Raw genomic sequence first — 20,125 nt, 5'->3', positions numbered from 1 at the left:
TCTATACATTTTGCTTGAAGAAATAGTCCAGTGAAATTGTTCTGTTTGGTTTTTTTGAGAGAAGATCTCTTCCTATTGTTGTGACAAGATACCCTGACAAAAGCAACGTAAGGAAGAAGGGCTCACAGTTTCAGATTACAGTTCTTCAAGCCAAGGAACTCAGGCTGCAGGAACATGAAGCAGGAGCAGGAAGCCAGGAATTAACACGTGCATGCCTGTGCTTTCTTGCTCTTCCCACTATTATATAGCGCAGGCTCCCTTTCCCAGGACACAGTACATCATTGGATGGGTCTTGGGTCTTCCTACCTCAATTAATACAATCAAGATAATCCCTCACAGATATGACTACAGGCCAGCTAATCTAGCCAACATCTCCTTCAGATTCCCTTCCCAGGCCATGCTAGTTTATACCAAGTTGACATTAATACTAACTGTTACAGGGACTTATTCTGTAGCCCAGGAGGGCATCAATCACATGGTAATTCTGTCTCAGACTCCCATATGCTGGGATTATAGGTGAGCAACACCATGTCCAAATTTTATTTTATATATTATATATATATATATATATATCAGTGGCAGGCTGGATGTAGTGATGTAGGCCTTTAATCCCAGCATTCAGGAGGCAGAAGTGGGTAGATCTCTGAGTTTGAGGTCAGCCTGGTCTACAGACCAAATTCCAGGACAGCCAGGACTACACAGAAACCCCATCTCAAAAATCTGGACAATCTGGCATCTGAAACTTGTTATTTTGAAATCTTTCCATATCTTTGGTAGATATTTACTGGCTAGAATGGCGGTTGCTTGTCAGACACTGACAACATGGGTGGGACCATGAAGCTCCAGCAGGTACCATCCCTGAGGCCAGGCAGTTCACAAGCTCCCTCTTTACTCCTTTTGCCCTTTGCCTAGGTCCACATCTTTATGATTGCCAACATCAACCACCACCGGCCTCAGTTCCTGCAGGATCACTACGAGATCAGGGTCCCCCAGGACACACTGCCTGGGGTTGAACTCCTCCGAGTCCAGGCCTCAGATAATGACAATGGCAAAGGTCTCATCTATACCATCCATAGCAGTCTGGACCCTGGAAGTGCCACCCTCTTCCAGCTGGATCCGAGCAGCGGAGTGTTGGTGACAGTGGGGAGACTGGACCTGCACGCAGGGCCTTCTCAGCACATTCTGACAGTTATGGTGAGTAAAGCCAGGAATAGTTGAAGACTAGAATCTTAGTTACCTTCTCGTTGCTGTAATGAAATACCCTGACAAAAGCAACTTAAGAGAGAAAGTTCCAGAAGGCTTCAGCCTGTCATGGCAGCAGAAGCAGAAGGCTGGCTGGTCACAGATCCACCCACACTCAGGAAACAGAGAGGGAACAGGAAGTGAGGACAAGCTATCAAGCCTCAAGACCCACTCCCAGTGACCCACTTCCTCCAACAAGCCTTCACCTCCCAAAGCTTGCACAAACTCCCCAATCCAGGCACGATGCATTTAAACACATGAGGCTCTGGGCTCACTTCATATTCAAACCACAATGGGCTTGCATGCAGGTTAGAGAGCAGACGTGCTGGTCCCTGCTGAGCCAGGTGTGTAGACATTCATAACATAATCCCTGGGACAGAGGTGTGTAATATTTCACAGCTGGCCAGAGACACCTTCTCTAAGGGATGCCTGGAGTGAAGACACAGGTAAAATATCTCCTGTCAGCCTCGGCTTTCTCTGGACTCACCTCAAATATCTATAACAGATCTTTGTTCATTCTGTGATTTTTATGGCTGCCCTGTAGATTCATGTATTCCCGGACCTGGGAGGGACCCAGAGATCCTCCATCCTAGGACAAGGACAGGAATCTAGCAAGCAAGCCTGGAGGCTGTAATATTTAAGGACTTACTGTCTGGGTCCTGTGCTTCTGTGACTCCGAGAGTCACCTTGAATTTTGCACCCTACATTCCCTAAATACCCCAGCTCTGACCTTGCCCACTCTTATCTATACCTGAAGCCCACAGGGAAAGAAAAAAAAAATTGCTAACTACCTCAGTCATTTATTAGGAAGCTGGAGTCAGAATTCGGCCTCCCGTCTTGGGGTCAGTGTTCTTACATGCCAATTTAGCGTCCTCTGGAAATATTAACGTAAGTGAAGGATTTGAGACATCCTTTCACCAACAGAGCCTTTTGACTTCATTTAGTTCAGTGTTTCCCAAATCTACACGACCATAGAATACTTTAATGTGTGAGCATCTTAAAAAAAAAAAAAACCTCATAGTCTGAGACCTGCTGTATTTCTGCTTATTATTGCCTTTCTACTAAAGTGGAATTATCTATAGAAACAGCTAAGCCAAATAACTGGTAATGAGACACCAGTTTAGATTAGCACAGATTAGAGAAAGATTTAAAAGAATCCACAGAAATTAGGCAGCCTGCTCATTGGCATTCTGTTTCCTTGACCTGAATCTGACCCTACCACCTTCAATTCTGTTTGCTACCTACTCTGCTAAAAACCCTCTGTTAGGTCCGAGACCAAGAAATGCCCATCAAGAGGAACTTTGTGTGGGTGACCATTCACGTGGAGGATGGAAATCTCCACTCACCTCGCTTCACTCAGCTCCACTATGAGGCAAATGCTCCTGATACCACCGCTCCTGGCACAGAGCTGCTGCAGGTCCGAGCTGTGGATGCTGACCGGGGAGCCAATGCCGAAGTCCACTACTCCTTCCTAAAAGGTGAGAAGCTGCTGGTGAGCTTGAGGAATTAGACAAAGGGCCGGGTCAAGGGTCAGCAGTAGAGGCATGACTCTACAGATTACTCAAGTACAAGCTCTCTGAGCAGTGAGAGATGACCATTCTAGAACATTCTATGTGTCCATGTTCTTCCAAAAAATGGTAATAGCAATAATGAATGTGTTCTCAAGTTATGGTGAAATTTATGCATGATATGACACAAGCCACCAGTGCCCATGTGGAAGGCGCTTAGAGAGCCTGTAAATGTGTTAGGATGTAATGACTCCATGCATGTGTGTGAGCAGGGATATGTAAGCACCTCATCAGATTCGTGTCATCATTTTAGGAGTTACTTTTATTTTCTATTCAGGTCACATATTGACCTGGCGCCTGTTATATGATTTTCTTTCTCTAAAAACTTGGAATATCACCTTTGCTGTAAGGCCGTAAGAATCCAAAGAAAAATGTATGTGTGTCATAAATTATAAAATGTACAAGTGCCAGAGATTTCACTGTCATTGGAAAAAATGTCAATTATTCGTTAGTGTGGAGCTAAAAGAGTTAGCTCCGAGGTTAAAAATTTATACTGTTCTTGCAGAGATCCAAGTTTGGTTTTTCCCACATTGGGTTTCTCACCTGTAGCTCTAGCAGGAGGGGATGCCTGAGAACTTCTTCTGGTTGCAGCAGGCACTGCACACATACACATTAAAAAATAATAACTCTTTTAAAAATTTTTTACCTTTGTTTTATGTGCATTGGTGCTTTGCCTGCAAGTGTGTCTTGCAGGTCTTGGAGTTACAGACAGTTGTGAGCTGCCATGTGGGTGCTGGGATTTGAACCTGGGTCCTCTAGAAGAGCAGTCAATGCCCTTAACCACTGAGACATCTCTCCAGCCCCCCCCCAAATGTTTTAATCAGTGTGATGTGACAAAGTGATAATATCCAATATTCCAAAAATTATTAGTGGTCATTTACAAGATAAAATGCATAACCAATGACTCTTTAATCATTATATTTTATGACGGTGATATTGCACAGAAGTAGACACTATGGAAGGAAAATGATGACCACAATTTTTCCATTATCTTCTCAGAGCACAGTGCTGGCTGAATGCATCTGCAAAAGTCAGAGGTTTTTTACACACCTTCTTTCATAGGAAATGGTTACCCACATGCTAAAGGCAATTACAAAGAAGAATATGAATTATGACACATTCATTGTTTATTTTCTGATTTATTGAATATAATCCCATCGTTCATCTCATTTCATCCCATTGGCAACCATCCTGATAGAGCTGATAGTCGCATTTTACAGATAAAGATTAGTTCTAAGGGGCTGGTGACATGGCTCAGTGGGTAAAGGTACGTGTCTCCAAGCCGGACAACCTGAGTTCACTCCCCAGGACCCACACGGGGGAAGAGCAGAACTGACTATCACAAGCATCCTCTGAGCTTGTGCAACCTCTGCAGCACATGGTGTCACACAAGTGTTCTCCCCATGCACATGCAAAATAAATCAGTGTAATAAATAACTTTAAACATTAGTTTTAAATAGTCTGTGGATCGTAAAGCCACTCACGCTCATTTTTGTAGATACAAGAGAGAATAGGAGTGTCTGAAGAACATCAGGTGCAGCCCTACATGCCAACACCCAGAGATAGCTCTCATTGTACTTCCTGTCCATCTCTTCTGAGCATCTTTGATGGTCTTTTCTCTCGGCGGTACCACGTGAGAACTAACTATAATTATTTTTAGATAGTTAACTTAGGCACTGTTTTGTTTCATTTTTGAGACAGGGTCTCATGTGGCCCCAGCTGGTCTTAAACTCACTATGTAGCCAAGGATGATCTTGAACTCTTTTTTTCCTCCTGCCTTCATCTCTCCAGCGCTGGGATTACAGGTGTGTGCCCCGTGCCTGGCTAACTTAGCTACACTTACTGGACTACCTATACTTATTGTTTAACTCATGCACCCCGTGTCTACCCACCATCCCAGGGAAAAGGTTCTGCAGAGTGGAAGAGTCAGCAGGGAGGTTTTCATGATGACGCTCAGCTACTTGTCTGGCCATATAAAACATGTATGGTCTAAAGAGAGGAAGCCGCCTCCCGGCCTCCACATGGGGCCTGTGCTTCCGGTGGCAACCAAACCAAACACCCTGCCACTCTGGTTCTGTTTCTGGTTCCCACTCAGACTTCTTGATCAAATTCTGTTAAAAGCCTCAGTTGGGTTTGAGTATCTCCAGCCCTTATCTGACACTTGCTCTTTTTTTTTTTGGTTTGGCTTTGCTTTGCTTTTTTGTTTTTTGTTTTCTTAAACCAGAGGAAAAAAGATAAGTTCCAGGCCACATGCTTAAGTAAGGAATATCTTTTATAGAGAGTTTAATATGATTTTTCATTGATTTGTTTTTATAATAACCCCTTAATTTACAGCAAAAGTGGTTTTCTTTTCTTTTCTTTTTTAAAGATCAGTATGAAGTTGCCTTCTAAAAACACATGTCAAATCTGGAGGGAATCTATTTACAGGAAAGTAGTCATAAAACACTATTATAAAATAATTGACCAGTGGCTGAATACTGAAAAGAAATTATCAAGATGATGTGAGGCTGGCAGAAGATTAGGAGGAGTGGGTGTGGTGGGAGGCACTGGTGTAGAAGCCTCTGGGCCTCGGTTCTTTGTACATTTCCTCCCCACTCGTCTCTTTCTTCATCTTCAAGCATATTGAGAGACTTTCTAATGGGAGGTCATAAAAGGAAGAGCAGCTTTTAAATTCCCATCAGTGTTGGCAGCCTGATGCCATGTTTGCAGACCCACCTTAGAAGTATGTAAGCAGAGCTATTGAAAAAAAAAATTTCAAGGGATGCCTTTGAATGCTCTACTGAAACTCTTCCTAGGAAAGGTGCTAATGAATTTCAGGGTGAAGCATGCCTTTCTTGCAGAGTGTTGGTCCCTTTTCTTGGCTTCAAAGACACATTGATGACAGCTTTGGTTTATACTTCAAGTTGTATCCTACAGACTTTCTAATTCCTCATACTTCTATTTAGAAAGCAAGACAGAAGGTGACATTCGAGACTGTGTAGTGTGCACTTGCTCTATCTGTGATATAGTAAATCCAGGGTGACTGAGACGCAGATCGTATCCTGTCCATGTTTGGTGTCATGGTCTCTTGACTGACCTAAGAAGCCTGGCTGGTATCTCTTGAGGCGATGGCAAACTTCAGCCTGTCCTGTTCTCTGTTTCAGGGAACAGTGAAGGTTTCTTCAACATCGACTCTCTCCTAGGCATCATCACAGTAGCCCAGAGACTTGACCGTGTCCATCACACTAGGCATACACTAACCGTGAAGGCAGAAGACCAAGGCTCCCCCCGGCGGCATGACCTGGCTGTGGTGGTTGTTCATGTCCACCCCTCCCACAGCAGTGCTCCCATCTTTTCAAAAGATGAGTATTTCATAGAGATCCCAGAGTCAGTCCCTGTTGGCTCCCCGATCCTCCTCATCTCTGCTGCAAGCTCCTCGGAAGTCACTTATGAGTTGAGAGAGGGGAACAAGGACAGTGTGTTCTCCATGAACTCCTATTCTGGCCTCATCTCCACCCAGAAGTGCCTAGACCATGAGAAAATCTCATCATACCAACTGAAAATCCGAGGCAGCAACATGGCTGGTGTGCACACGGATGTGGTGGCGCTTGTCTACGTCATCGATGAGAACGACAATGCTCCTGCATTCCTAAAATCAACTTTTGTGGGGCACATCAGTGAGGGAGCTCCTCTGCACAGCATGGTCCTGGATGAAGACAACAGCCCCTTAGTGATCCGTGCCTCCGACAGTGACCAGGAAGCTAATTCCTTGTTGGTCTATAAAATCTTGGAGCCAGAGGCCTTAAAGTTTTTCAAAATTGACCCCAGCATGGGTACTTTAACTATCACATCAGAGCTGGATTTTGAGACCACACCCTTGTTCCAGTTCAACATTTATGTCCATGATGAAGGCACGCCCATCTTATTTGCATCCAGATCTGCCAAGGTCATCATCCATGTCCGGGATGTGAATGACTGCCCCCCAAGGCTCTCAGAGCAGATATATGAAGTGTCGGTGGTGGGACCCATCCACCCTGGCATGGATCTCCTCACAGTGCAGGCCACGGATGATGACTCAGAAGTCACCTATAGCATCAAAGCTGGCAATGCTGATGACGCCTTTGCCATTCACCCCATCACAGGCCAAATATCTGTGGTTAATCCTGCTCTTCTGGAAGCGGCTATTTCTCGGAAGCTCAATATTAAGGCGTCTGATGGTCTGTATCAAGATACTGCACTGGTAAGAATAATTTTGACCCAAGTGCTTGACAAAAGCTTACAGTTTGATCAGGATATCTACAGGGCAAGAGTGAAGGAGAATGTACCGCACAGACAGGACCTGGTAATTCTTGGTGTCCATGGAAACCATTTGAATGATACCCTTTCCTACTTCCTCTTGAATGGCACAGACTTATTTCACATGGTCAAGTCAGCAGGTGTGGTGCAAACCAGAGGGGTAACATTTGACCGGGAGCAGCAGGACACTTATGAAGTGGCAGTGGAAGTGAGGGACAACCGGGTCCCTCCCCGGGTGGCTCAGGCGCTTGTCAAGGTCTCCATTGAAGATGTCAATGACAATGTCCCTGAGTTTCAGCATCTGCCCTATTACGCAGTCATCCAAGATGGCACTGAACCAGGGGATGTCCTGTTTCAGGTATCTGCCACTGATAAGGATATGGGAGCTAATGGGACCGTCACATATGGGTTTGCAGAAGATTATGCCTATTTCCGGATTGACCCCTATGTTGGGGACATATCCCTCAAGAAGCCCTTCGATTATCAAGCTTTGAACAAGTATCACCTAAAAGTCATTGCTCGGGATGCAGGTACCCCACCCCTCCAAACTGAGGTAGAGGTACATGTCACTGTCAGAAATAAATCCAACCCATTGTTTCAGAGTCCATACTACAAAGTGAAAGTCCCCGAAAATATCACACTCTATACCCCGATTCTCCACACACAGGCCCGGAGTCCGGAGGGACTAAGGCTCATCTATAACATTGTAGAGGAAGAGCCTTTGGGGCTGTTTACCACAGACTTTAAAACTGGTGTCCTTACAGTAACAGGACCGCTGGACTATGAGTCTAAGAGCAAACACGTGTTCACAGTGAGAGCCACGGATACGGCTCTCGGATCCTTTTCTGAAGCCACAGTAGAAGTCTTAGTTGAGGACATCAATGATAACCCTCCGACTTTTTCCCAGTTGGTATATTCCACTTCGGTTTCCGAAGGCTTACCTGCTCAGACCCCTGTGATCCAGTTGTTGGCCTCTGACCGAGACTCAGGACAGAACCAAGATGTCTCCTATCAGATTGTAGAGGATGGCTCAGAGGTTTCTAAGTTCTTCCAGATCAATGGGAGTACGGGGGAGATGTTCACCATCCAAGAACTGGACTACGAAACTCAACAACACTTTCACGTGAAGGTCAGGGCCATGGACAGAGGAGACCCCCCGCTCACTGGCGAAACCCTTGTGGTTGTCAATGTGTCTGACATCAATGACAACCCTCCAGAGTTCAGAGAACCTCAGTACGAAGCCAACGTCAGTGAGTTAGCCACCTGCGGCCATCTGGTTCTAAAAGTTCAAGCTCTTGACCCCGACGTTGGGGACACCTCCCGCCTGGAGTACCTGATTCTTTCTGGCAATCAGGACCGACATTTCTCCATCAATAGCTCAACAGGAATCATTTCTATGTTCAATCTTTGCAAAAAGCAGCTGGACTCATCTTATAACCTGAGGGTAGGTGCTTCTGATGGGGTCTTCCGAGCAACTGTGCCAGTATATATCAACACTACAAATGCCAACAAGTACAGCCCCGAGTTCCAGCAACACATCTACGAGGCCGAATTAGCCGAGAATGCAAGAGTGGGGACGAAGGTGATTGAGTTGTTAGCCATAGACAAAGACAGCGGTCCCTATGGCACGGTGGATTACACCATCATCAATAAGCTAGCTGGTGAAAGGTTCTTCATCAATCCCAGTGGTCAGATCACCACCCTGCAGAAACTAGACCGGGAAAATTCAACCGAAAGGGTGATTGCTATTAAAGTCATGGCAAGAGACGGAGGGGGGAAAGTGGCCTTCTGCACTGTGAAGATCATCCTCACCGATGAAAATGACAATGCCCCACAGTTCAAAGCGTCTGGGTACACCGTGTCCATCCCATCCAACGTCAGCAGAGACTCCCCCGTCATCCAGGTTCTGGCTTATGATGCAGATGAAGGTCGGAATGCAGATGTCACCTATTCAGTAGATTCAACTGAAGACCTTGCTGAAGAGGTCATTGAAGTCAACCCAACCACTGGGGTGGTCAAGGTGAAGGAGAGCCTGGTGGGTCTGGAAAACAGGGCTGTTGACTTCAACATCAAAGCCCAGGATGGCGGTCCTCCTCATTGGGACTCTTTGGTACCAGTACGGCTGCAAGTGGTTCCTAATGAAATTCCTTTGCCCAAGTTTTCTGAACCTCTGTATACTTTCTCTGCCTCTGAAGACCTTCCAGAAGGTTCTGAAATTGGGTCTGTGAAAGCAGTAGCTGCTCAAGATCCGGTCATCTACAGTCTGGTTCAGGGTACCACTCCAGAGAGCAACAGGGATGGTGTCTTCTCCCTGGACCAGGACACAGGAGTTCTGAAGGTGAGGAAGGCCATGGACCACGAGTCCACTAAATGGTACCAGATTGACCTGATGGCACATTGCCCTCATGAAGATACTGACTTGGTATCATTAGTCTCTGTCAACATTCAAGTGGAAGATGTCAATGACAATAGGCCTGTATTCGAGGCTGATCCATATAAGGCTTTCCTCACTGAGAATATGCCAGGAGGAACCACAGTCATTCAGGTCACTGCCAATGACCAGGACACTGGAAGTGACGGACAGGTGAGCTACAGGCTGTCAGTGGAGCCTGGTAGCAACATCCACGAACTCTTTGCTGTTGACAGTGAGAGTGGCTGGATCACCACACTCCGAGAACTTGACTGTGAGACTCAGCAGACATACAGTTTCTATGTGGTGGCCTTTGACCACGGACAGACCATCCAGCTGTCCTCTCAGGCCCTGGTTGAGGTATATGTCACAGATGAGAATGACAACCCACCTCGGTTTGCTTCTGAAGATCATAGAGGCTCCGTAGTGGAGAATAGTGAGCCTGGTGAACTTGTGGCGACCCTGAAGACTTTGGATGCTGACATCTCTGAGCAGAACAGGCAGGTCACCTGCTACATCACAGGTAAGGATGCTGATAATGGATTGGAGGCATTGGGAGACATTGAGAGAGCCTAGCAGGAGGCACTCTGAGATGAAGGTGACACTTTTTGGTCACTTGTTCCTCTAGGACCTCAGTAGTCCCATTCAGAGACTTGGCATGTCTGTTCTCACTCGTTTTACAGGGATACTGGGAAAGCCTAATTGAGAGAACTCCTAAAGTCACCTACAATTTAGAAAGTACTTTGCAAAGAGGCAATCATCATTCCCCTAGGTGAGGAGACAGAATCAAAGGATCATGCCATGCATGCTTGTCTTAGTCACTATTCCATTGCTGTGAAGAGACACAGTGACTAAGGCAACTTCTGAGAAAGGAAACATTTAATTGGGGGCTTGATGACAGTTTCAGAGGGTTAGTCCACAATCATCATGGTGAGAAACAGGCAGACGTGGTGCTGGAGCAAAAACTGAGAGTCTCACACCCTGATCTGCAGGTAGTAGGTAGAGAGAGACTAGGCTTGCTGTCTCTTTATCCTTCCCAAGCATTTCCACTCTCTGACTAAACATCCAAGAATATGAGCATATGGTTCGTTCTCATTCAAACCACCATTGCTGTTGGGTGTCTTCTGGGGGGTGCTGAGGTACCCAAAAGTTGTGACTTATAAAAATTCTGGCAACCACTTTGTCTTTCTTTGTGGAATTGTGTCATGCCCAGGGTAAGTTTGAGGGAGGTTCTTCACCCAGAAGGTATTAGTCACATCCCTCATTGCTATGACAAAAAAATACTCGATTAAAGCAACAGAAGTAAGGAAAGGCTTATTTTGGCTCATGGCTTAAAAACGGATATAATCCACTGTGGCAGGAAGATGGAAGATGTGACAGTGGAATGTGAGCCATCTGATCCAAGCTGTATCCAGAGAGACGGATGTTAGCACTCCACTTACATTTTTTTTTTTTTTTTTTTTTTTTACTCAATCCAAGCTCCCAGCCCATGAGCTGGCGCTGCCCACCACGTTCAGGGTAGGTTTTCCTTCCCCAGTTAAACCTTTCTGGAAATGCTCTCACAGACACACACAGAGGGGCATCCCCTGGATGATCCTAAATTCAACCAAGATGAAAACGAAGATGAGCCTCACACAGACTGTCCTTGTCTTCTCATTCCCACATCATGTCCCCTCCCTTCCCCCACCCTATTCTGTAAACACTGGTTCTGCCAATACGGCTGTTTAGGGCAAGCATTGATGAGTCTAAAGTGCCAACTGAGAACCTCAGATTCTCTGAGACAGACAGGGTCAGAATCACCCAAAGTAGTCAGGAAAATGATGGTTATAACCTTGTGATATCAGACACTTGACAGACAACACCAGTCTTAACTCTTCCCTCCTCAGAATAAGAAATTAATGGAGGGAGACAGTCAACTCTTACAAGAACAGAATCATGGAAAATCTTAGAATCAAAGGGATACTCCATCTTTCCACACCCTTGTTGGGAGATGATCACATGCCTTCCACTTAGTTTATACCTTTAGCTGTGTATCAAACCCTAGAGTTTAGAGTTAGTGTCATTGAACTCTTCTGCTGTAGCTTTGCAGCAGAGCCCAGACATTCCTCATACAGTTCTGGAATTGGCCTCCCTCTGACTTTCCTCAACACCTTCCTGGTTACAAGAAACAGGAGCCTGTTCCTTCTATCAGCCACATTTGTACTTCTTGTAGTAATCACCTCAGTCAGGAGAGGCTTCCTAACTTTGCAAAATAGACTCAATGTAGCATTGTGGGTCCCTAGCTCAGCAGCAAAAATTCTGCCTTCCCCAACAACCCTGAAAGATGAGTCAGAGATGCAGCCATCTAAGACACAGAGCCCAGTTCATTCCTGTACTTGGTTTCTGATAGCTGCACCCCTTCTTTTTAGAGGGAGACCCCCTGGGTCAGTTTAGCATCAGTCAAGTCGAGGGTGAATGGAGGATCTTCTCAAGGAAGAGTCTGGACCGGGAGCACATAGCCAAGTATCTTCTCAGAATCACAGCGTCAGATGGCAAGTTCCAGGCTTCTGTTCCCGTGGAGGTGTTCGTCCTCGACATCAATGACAACAGCCCGCAGTGCTCACAGGTAAGCCCCGAGAGTGTTGTCATGGGAACAGTGGGCAAGGAAGGTTGGGGGAAGGTAGCATCATGCAGCACACATGAATATATACACCCTGTCACTTTTATTTCATCCCTCTCTTTTGTCACATTAAACACAGCAGAGAAGAGCCTGGGACATTTGTAAGCATAAATTCCCAGATAAGCATGTTTTCAGTTGGTCTCAAAAAGACAGTTTGTTTCTTGCGGAGAAAAGTGGCCATTTTTTTTTTCTTTTTCCCATTTGGTCATGCATACAACCTCTCTCTTCTCCTGTAGTAGGAGAGACCAAGCTCAGGCTCAGCCAAGCTCGGGATGCCCCATAACATCAGTCCCACACAATCCAGCTGGGCATGATGTATCCACCCAGAGAATGACCACAGTCCATGTTTGCCTGCACTCCATATGGTGCAAACTAGGATGTCAAAGGGACACTAAGTTCTCAGGGACTCCAGCTGTTTTCCAGTACCCAGAGCGAGTTTGCCCTGCAGGAGAGGGCAGGGCAGGGCCGGGCAGGTGGTCAGGGCAGGGAGGTCTGGCTCTACCTTAAAGGCTGGTGGGCCTGTCCTGGGAATATGAACAAGGAGGTGATCTTGGCAGCATGGTCTTACTACCAGGCAGGGATGGAGCTTGGCAGGGCTTGCCCTGAGACTGCATCATCTGCTGCCAGACCTGCCCCAGCCTCCACTTCCTTCCAACAACCCTCTCTAAGTGGGCTGTGGTGGGTCCTTTCAGCCCTGAGCATTGGCTTCTCAGTGGTGGCTGCTTGTAGGCTGGATTCTGACTTACTCTCTGTCATTCCTCTTCTGACTTGTCTGTTTTATGTCTCTCTCTCTCTCTCTCTCTCTCTCTCTCTCTCTCTCTCTCTCTCTCTCTCTGTGTGTGTGTGTGTGTGTGTGTGTGTGTGTGTGTGTGTGTGTGTAAGGGCTAGAAAACAACAGTGCCTGGTGTCTTTCCTGAAACACTTTCCACCTTTATTTTTGGAGTCAGGCTCTCTCAGTGAACCTGAAGCTCACTGACCACTGAGAATATGAAGCTCATATTCCAAGGACAGACTGCTACCTTTAAGGTAGAGCCAGACCTCAGTGACCCTCAGGAATCCACCTACCTCCAACACCCCTCCCCAGTACTAAGATTACAGGAGCACCCCATCCATACTTTGTATGTGGCTTCTGGGGACCCACACTCAGGTCCTCATGTCTTTGTGGCAGGCACTTTACCCACTGAGCCATCTCCCAGTTCTCTCCTCTAGCTTTAAAAATCACCACTGTGTTTATCATTATTGTGTTGTGTGTATGATGTGGTGAGGAGTTGGGAGGATGTTCATGTGGAGATCAGAAGACACTGCTGTGAAGTCAGTTTTCTCCTTTCACGTTTATAGGGGCTCCAGGGATAAAAGTCAGGTTTTAGGATTGTATAGCAAGTACAGTTACCCACCGAGCCATCTCACCAGGCTTCTGGCTTTTAATCTTCATTTTCCTTACATGTCTTTTAAAAACAAATAAACAAACCAAGAAGTCATGTAGTCCAGGCTGGCCTTAAACTCACTATGAAGCCGATAATGAAGTTGAACTCCAGATCCTGCTGCCTCTACTTCCTGAGTACTGGGATGTAAGATGACCTCTCCTGGGGTTTCACCTCACCCCATCCCCCCTCCCTCTTTGCTCTTCTTTGCCTCCCTGCCTCTGTGGGTTTTCACTTAAGTCACGTCTCTGGCTCCTCCTCCTCTCCCTCCCCCACTTCTGGATCTGAGCGGTTGCCTCAGACTCCTGATGTTTACTTCCTGATGTTCACTTTTCCATCTTCAGCTCCTCTACACAGGCAAGGTCCGAGAGGATGTCACCCCTGGACACTTCGTCTTGAAAGTTTCTGCCATAGATGTAGACGTGGACACCAATGCTCAGATCATGTACTCTCTGCATGGACCCGGAGCCCAGGAATTCAAGCTGGACCCTCACACAGGTAGGTCTCTGAGGTGTAGGATAAAGGCAATAGCCTGTGCCTGTGCCGTGGTGAGCTCTTCGCGAGGCAGAAATTCACTCACCTGTCCACACACCATCAGACACTAGCAGTAAAGGGTGGATGAGTTCAGACCCAGTTCTCGATAATCCAGAGGGAAAGGCTATTGCTGAGTCAGTGGATTACAGTGTACTAACTTAGGAGTCATGCAAGTTGGGTATGGTGGCTCCCACCTGTAACATCAGTGAGGAGTATAGAGAGTTCAAAGACAGCCTGGGTTACATAGTGAGTTCAAGACCAGCCTGGGCTACATAATATGAGACCGGTCCACAGACAAATAAACACAGGGAGACATCCAATGTTGACAGAAGTTGACTTAGGCTTAGGAGCAGGTTAAATAAAACCTCTTTGAGAAAATGCCATTTTTATGTGGAGTTGAGCACACACAGGAATTATGTCAAGCATTTGCAGAAGGCAGAGAAGGGCCTGAAGGTAAAGGGAAAATGTCCTCAAGAGTCTTATTTGGGGAAGAGGACACATGTCAGAGTGCATACAGAGAGAGGAGAGGGCAGAAGATGATGCCCCGAAGACAGATGGGCCGATGCCCTTTCTGAGCCAATGGGAGATTTAGACTAGTAAGGACCAAAGTTGGTGCAGTCTCAAGATATGCACATTGCACATTGCAAACCAGGCTACTGGTACCCAAGACTTCAGTAAACACGTCAAGCAATAAAGCTCCTGGGATTCTGGTCTAGGGTAAGAAAGAACTCAGTAGATGGGATAGTCTGTCATTAGGCCAGGTAGGGACAAAGCAGAAATAAAAAATGGAAACCCTGCAGGATGAACCTTGAATAGCCACACCAAGCTTGAACTGTGGGCCTGCTGGAGAGAGAGGTAGGGAAGAGCAATACCCCAGGGGACCCTGTCCTGCTGCTGTGGGAAGCAGGTGGCTTGGTGGCATCCAGGCACAGGGGCCAGCTGCCAACCTCTGACTGGAATCCATAGCACCAAAGGTGACTCAGAGATTGCTGAGCAGGGATGGGTGGGTAGGTGGATAGTGGCAGCGAGAGTCATGTCCCAGGAAGCTGTCTGGGTGGATCAGAGACCACATTGTCCTTCCTGACCCCAGTCCAACATATTGAGTGATTTGGGAAGCACATCTTCTCTCTGCTGCTGTTTGCTCAGCTGCAGAACTGCGCGTGGGGACTTAAAGAAGAACCAGTTGGGCGTTTTTGTTATTTTATTTTTCAGAGTATGAAAATGATGCCTGCTCAGCACACAAATTCAAAAACACCACAAGTATGCATCCTGCAGGAGCCAGAAAGCCTACACAATAAGCCCTCACCTAAGCCCGATGGGCTTGCCTTCCCATTCACCTCCAAAAATCTCTCTGTAATTGTGTGTCTGTTATATAGTTTGCTGTTTCTCCCCTTAGTGGTAGCTTGCAGGTGTTTGCAATATTGTAAAGTTGTTTCCGGTGACTCCTGACTATATATTATTCCTTAGTTTTATTTATGTTGTGATGATAAAAAAAAAATACCCCAATACAAAGAAACTTAGGAGAGGAAGGGATTATTGTTTTGGCTCACAATTCCGTATTACAGTCCCTTGAACATCAAGGTAGGTACTTCAAATAGCTAGCCACATCTAGTCAAGAGCAGAGAGAGATAAATGCACACATGCTCATTTGTGTGGCCTTCCTCCACTCTCTTGCATAGTTCAGGACCCCCTACCTAGGGAATGGTGCCTCCCACAGCAGACTGTGTCTCCCTACATCACTAACTCAAGACAGTTCTCCACAGACATGCCCAGTGTGGACAGCCCCTCACTGAGACTCTCTTCTCAAGTGATTCAAGGTTGGGCTCAACTGACAATTAATCTAGCCATTACATATTACTTTACTATATGGCTAAACCGTAATATATTAATCAATTTCTACTTCAAAAGCATATAGGGTGATTTAAATATGCCACCATTATATAAAGTACCTCAGAGAACTTGCTTGCTTGTTTTTGTTTTTGTTTTTGTTTTTTTTTTGAGACAGTGTCTCAGAAAAATCATGACTGTCACTATATAAACCAGGCTGGCCTCTAACTCACAGAGATCTGCCTGATAGGATTAAAAACATGTACCACCACACTCACAAATACATCATGTATTTTATTATTGGATTAATAATTGAATATATATATATATTCATTCTGACAAGTGATTTTTTTTCCTTGGTTCCTTGAGACAGGGTTTCTCTGTATAGTCCTGAGCAGGCTGGCCTTGACTCATATAGATTCGCCTGCCTCTGCCTCCTGAGTGGCTGGGACTAAAGGTGTTCACCATCATGCCTGGCACAAGGGAAATTTTGGGCCAAATTGTATATATTACATTTTCTATTGGCCTCTAAAAGTTTGTCTACTTGTATCTTATTACCAATGACCTTACATTGGTGATGATGGCTGTGGAATGCTGTAGGAGAGTCGGGAAGTTAGGTTGGTGCTAGGGGATGCGACTGGCTTCTTCTCTGCCGGTGTGTACACTGACCAGTCTCTCCCAGCTGTGATAGAGCCTGTGGCAAGAGCTGTCCCTGTAGCTCTCTAGGGAGCACATGTGTCCTCCATAGGAAACTCAATAACCTCGGTCATTTCTCCTGGCAGGGGAGCTGACTACACTCACAGGCCTGGACCGGGAAAGGAAGGACATGTACAACCTTGTTGCTAAGGCGACAGACGGAGGAGGCCAGTCATGCCAGGCAGAAGTGGTTATCCACATTGAGGATGTAAATGACAATGCCCCGAGGTTCTTCCCCGGCCATTGCACTGTGGCTGTCTTCGACAACACCACAGTTAAGACCCCTGTGGCTGTGGTCTTTGCCCGGGACCCTGACCAGGGTGAGTATGTGAAGAGCTGATGGCAGCCTACACTATTGTGCCATTACATCCATCTGGGGTGGGCATGGACTAAGATCCATTGTTGAGTGTGTGGATACTCCAGTGTAGACAGCTACAGGTCTGAGACTGTGACAAATGGCTTTAGTGGCATCTGAGGCAGGCACAAAGCATCACAGACCATTTCTCCTCTGCCTCTTAGAGCTGCAGAACCTTTATGTTGCCACTGGAGCCTCAAAGCATTTTTTTCCCTCAAAGCCACTTTGAACACAGCTAATCAGAAATCTCCAAACCAGTTATTCAGTTCATTAATTTAGGAAAGGAAACTTTTTGTCCCTGAGTCCATGGGGCTTATTAAAAATCCTTTTATCAAATTTTAGACAGTAAAGTTGAACCATATTCAATATTTGACTTTTTTTCTCAGGTACTGGGGTTTGAACCGGGCATGCTAAGCAAGCTGTCTCCCACTGTGTCTGTTCCTTTTCTTGTTGCTGTCACAAAAGTACCTGACAAAAGCAGCTCATGAAAGGGAGACTTCATTTTGTCTGATGGTTTGAGAGGGGATTGGTCCGCCATAGGGATAGGACACGAGGTGTGGCTTGTCACACTGTGTCCACACTCAGGAAGCAGGGCTAGGCTATAAAGCCTTAAGGTTCCCTCCAGTGACCTACTTGCTCTAGTGAACTCTGCGTCCCCAGTGTTCTGCAACCTTTTAAAACAGCTCCACAAGCTGGGTGCCACATGGAAGCACATTCCACGTTTAAACCACAACCACGGAGCTATAATCTTAGCCCCAATAGTCTACATTTTATCTCAGTGATGCTGTTTTCATTGTTTCTTTCCCATGTGACATTTGCAAAGTCTTTTAGTCTGGTTTCTGGTGGTGTGATTAAATACCATGGACTAGGCGACTGGTAAGGAGCCAGTAAAGTTCAAGGCTGAAGAGGTGCCCAGGTGGTAGAGGGCTTGCTGCCAAGCATGAAGACTTGAGCTCTATCCCCAGCACCTGTGTAAGAAAGCTGGACTTGTGTGTGCTTGTGATCCCAATGCTGCGCCAGGGGAGACAGGAGGATCTTTGGGGCTTGCTGGCTGGCTGGTCTAGCTGAATCAGAGAGCCCCAGGCCAGAAAAAACAGTGTAAATGGCTCCTGAGAGATGACACCTAAGGTTGACCTTTAACCTCCATATGCACATGCACATCCATGCATGCACATCTCCACACACAGAAATATGCACACACCAAAAATCAAATAGAAGTTTATCTGACTCGCAGTTACAGAGGTTGGAAAGTTCACGAATTTGATACCAGCAGCTGGAAGGGCTTTCAGTTGTATGACAATACAACAGAAGGCATTTTGAGGAGGCCACAGATATCTATGGCACCTTGGGTCTGTCTTCTGCTTCTTTATTTTTATTTTATTTATTTATTTATTTATTTGGGTTTTCGAGCCAGGATCTCTCTGTGTTGCCTTGGCTGTCCTGGACTCACTTTGTAGACCAAGCTGGCCTCGAACTCACATCAATCCACCAACTTCTGCCTCTCTGAGTGCTGGGATTAAAGGCGTGCACCACTACCACCCGGCTGTCTTCTGCTTCTTATGAAGCCACTAATGCCATCCTGGTAGCCCCATCTCTGTGCTCTCATCTCAGTGACCTCCAGACATCGTCCACACATGACTTCAGAGCTGAGTTTTCAAATCGTCAACTGTGAAGGTCACATTTAAACCGTGGCACACAGTGAATTCAAGCCATTCGGGTCTGTTTACCCATATTGTGCCAATGATAGCATCTGTCATCCTGAAACATCTTAATGTGGTCCACTTTCCTAAGTCAAATTTTATCACTGATACTCTGGGTAGGCCAAAAGATGACTTAAGGGTCAAAGTAGCTAGATTAATTTAAGACGACAATGATGATGATACTTATAAAAGTGGAATCATACTCTCCCAGCAATGTAAATTGAATATCTCCTATATTTCAGCTTGGCATTGCAGGAGGGAAGATTTTTGGCATTTCAGGAGGAAAGGTTTTTGAAGGAATATGGTATTCTAGGGAAGGTGAACAGTCAATCCAAAGGCAGAGAAACTGGACCTGGTAAACCTGGCGCACTTATGTTCGTAATGTGGGTACACATGTATGTGTGGGTACCTGTGTACACATGAGCATGTATGTGTGGAGGCCAGAAGTCAACCTTGGGCATCATTCATGGGGTGCCACCCACTTTGCTTTTTTTTTTTTTTTTTTTTTTTTTTTTAGACAGGATCCCTTCATTGGCATAGCGTTAAGTCAGTTTACTAGGATGGCTCTCCAGCAAGCCCCAGAAATCTGCCAGACTCCTCCTCCCAGCTCTGGGATTAAGAACATGCACCACCATGCCTTGCTTTTTGCATGCATTCTGGGGAATCAAACTCAGCTCCTCACGCTGGGGAGACAAGCACCTTGTTAAACAAGCCACTCCGTCCAGCCCTGTTCTCTTAACCTTTTACTTTGACATTAATTATAGGCTCACAGGAAGTTGCCACCAAGTTTGTGAATAAGCCCCTTCATCCTCCTAAGAACTTTTTGTGAGGGCTTGGAGTGACTGCCCAAGAGGTTCTCACTCTTGACATGCCCTGGGCACGTCAGCTTTTATGAGCCTCCTCCTGAGCCCTGCTGCGGGGTGTCCTCAATATGATCCTTGCCCCTGGTCTCTACAGGTGCCAACGCCCAGGTGCTGTACTCATTGACAGACTCTGCTGATGGTCAGTTCTCTATTGATGCCACCTCAGGGGTGATTCGCCTGGAGAAGCCTCTGCAGGTCAGACCAAGCTCAGCTGTGGAGCTCACGGTCCGTGCCTCCGACCTAGGCACCCCAATACCACTGTCCGCCTTGGGCACTGTCACAGTCTCTGTAGTGAGCCTGGACGACTATCTTCCCATCTTCCTGAACGCCGAGCACAGCACGCAGGTGTCCGAGGATGCTTCGATAGACACGGAGGTGCTGCACCTGGCTACCCTCACGCGCCCAGGCTCAGAGAAAACTGGTTACCACATCACGGGTGGGAACGAGGAGGGGAAGTTCCGACTCGATGCTCACACAGGTGAGATGGCCAGGAGGCAGCTCAGCGCTTCGTTTATGGGGTACACTAGTCTTTCACATACAGGGAGCATCTGTCCACACAGCTCCCCTCCCAACCC

The 20,125-nt window shown here is 46.4% G+C and overlaps 1 protein-coding gene across 1 annotated transcript in view; it reads left to right on the top strand.

The window, feature by feature from the left end:
• Fat2 (FAT atypical cadherin 2) overlaps positions 1 to 20,125 on the top strand; it is an 80,259-nt gene that overhangs the window by 44,576 nt on the left and 15,558 nt on the right. Inside the window, exons 8-14 of the mRNA XM_051168183.1 lie at positions 913 to 1,194; positions 2,510 to 2,720; positions 5,954 to 10,018; positions 11,904 to 12,100; positions 13,920 to 14,073; positions 16,719 to 16,952; positions 19,645 to 20,028. Of these exons, the coding sequence (XP_051024140.1) occupies positions 913 to 1,194; positions 2,510 to 2,720; positions 5,954 to 10,018; positions 11,904 to 12,100; positions 13,920 to 14,073; positions 16,719 to 16,952; positions 19,645 to 20,028 (5,527 nt within the window). The remainder of the gene's footprint in view (positions 1 to 912; positions 1,195 to 2,509; positions 2,721 to 5,953; positions 10,019 to 11,903; positions 12,101 to 13,919; positions 14,074 to 16,718; positions 16,953 to 19,644; positions 20,029 to 20,125) is intronic.

The sequence above is a fragment of the Acomys russatus genome, chromosome 25 (assembly GCF_903995435.1).
Source record: "Acomys russatus chromosome 25, mAcoRus1.1, whole genome shotgun sequence".
Lineage (NCBI taxonomy): Eukaryota > Metazoa > Chordata > Mammalia > Rodentia > Muridae > Acomys > Acomys russatus.
This window is presented reverse-complemented; position numbering and strand designations above follow the sequence as displayed.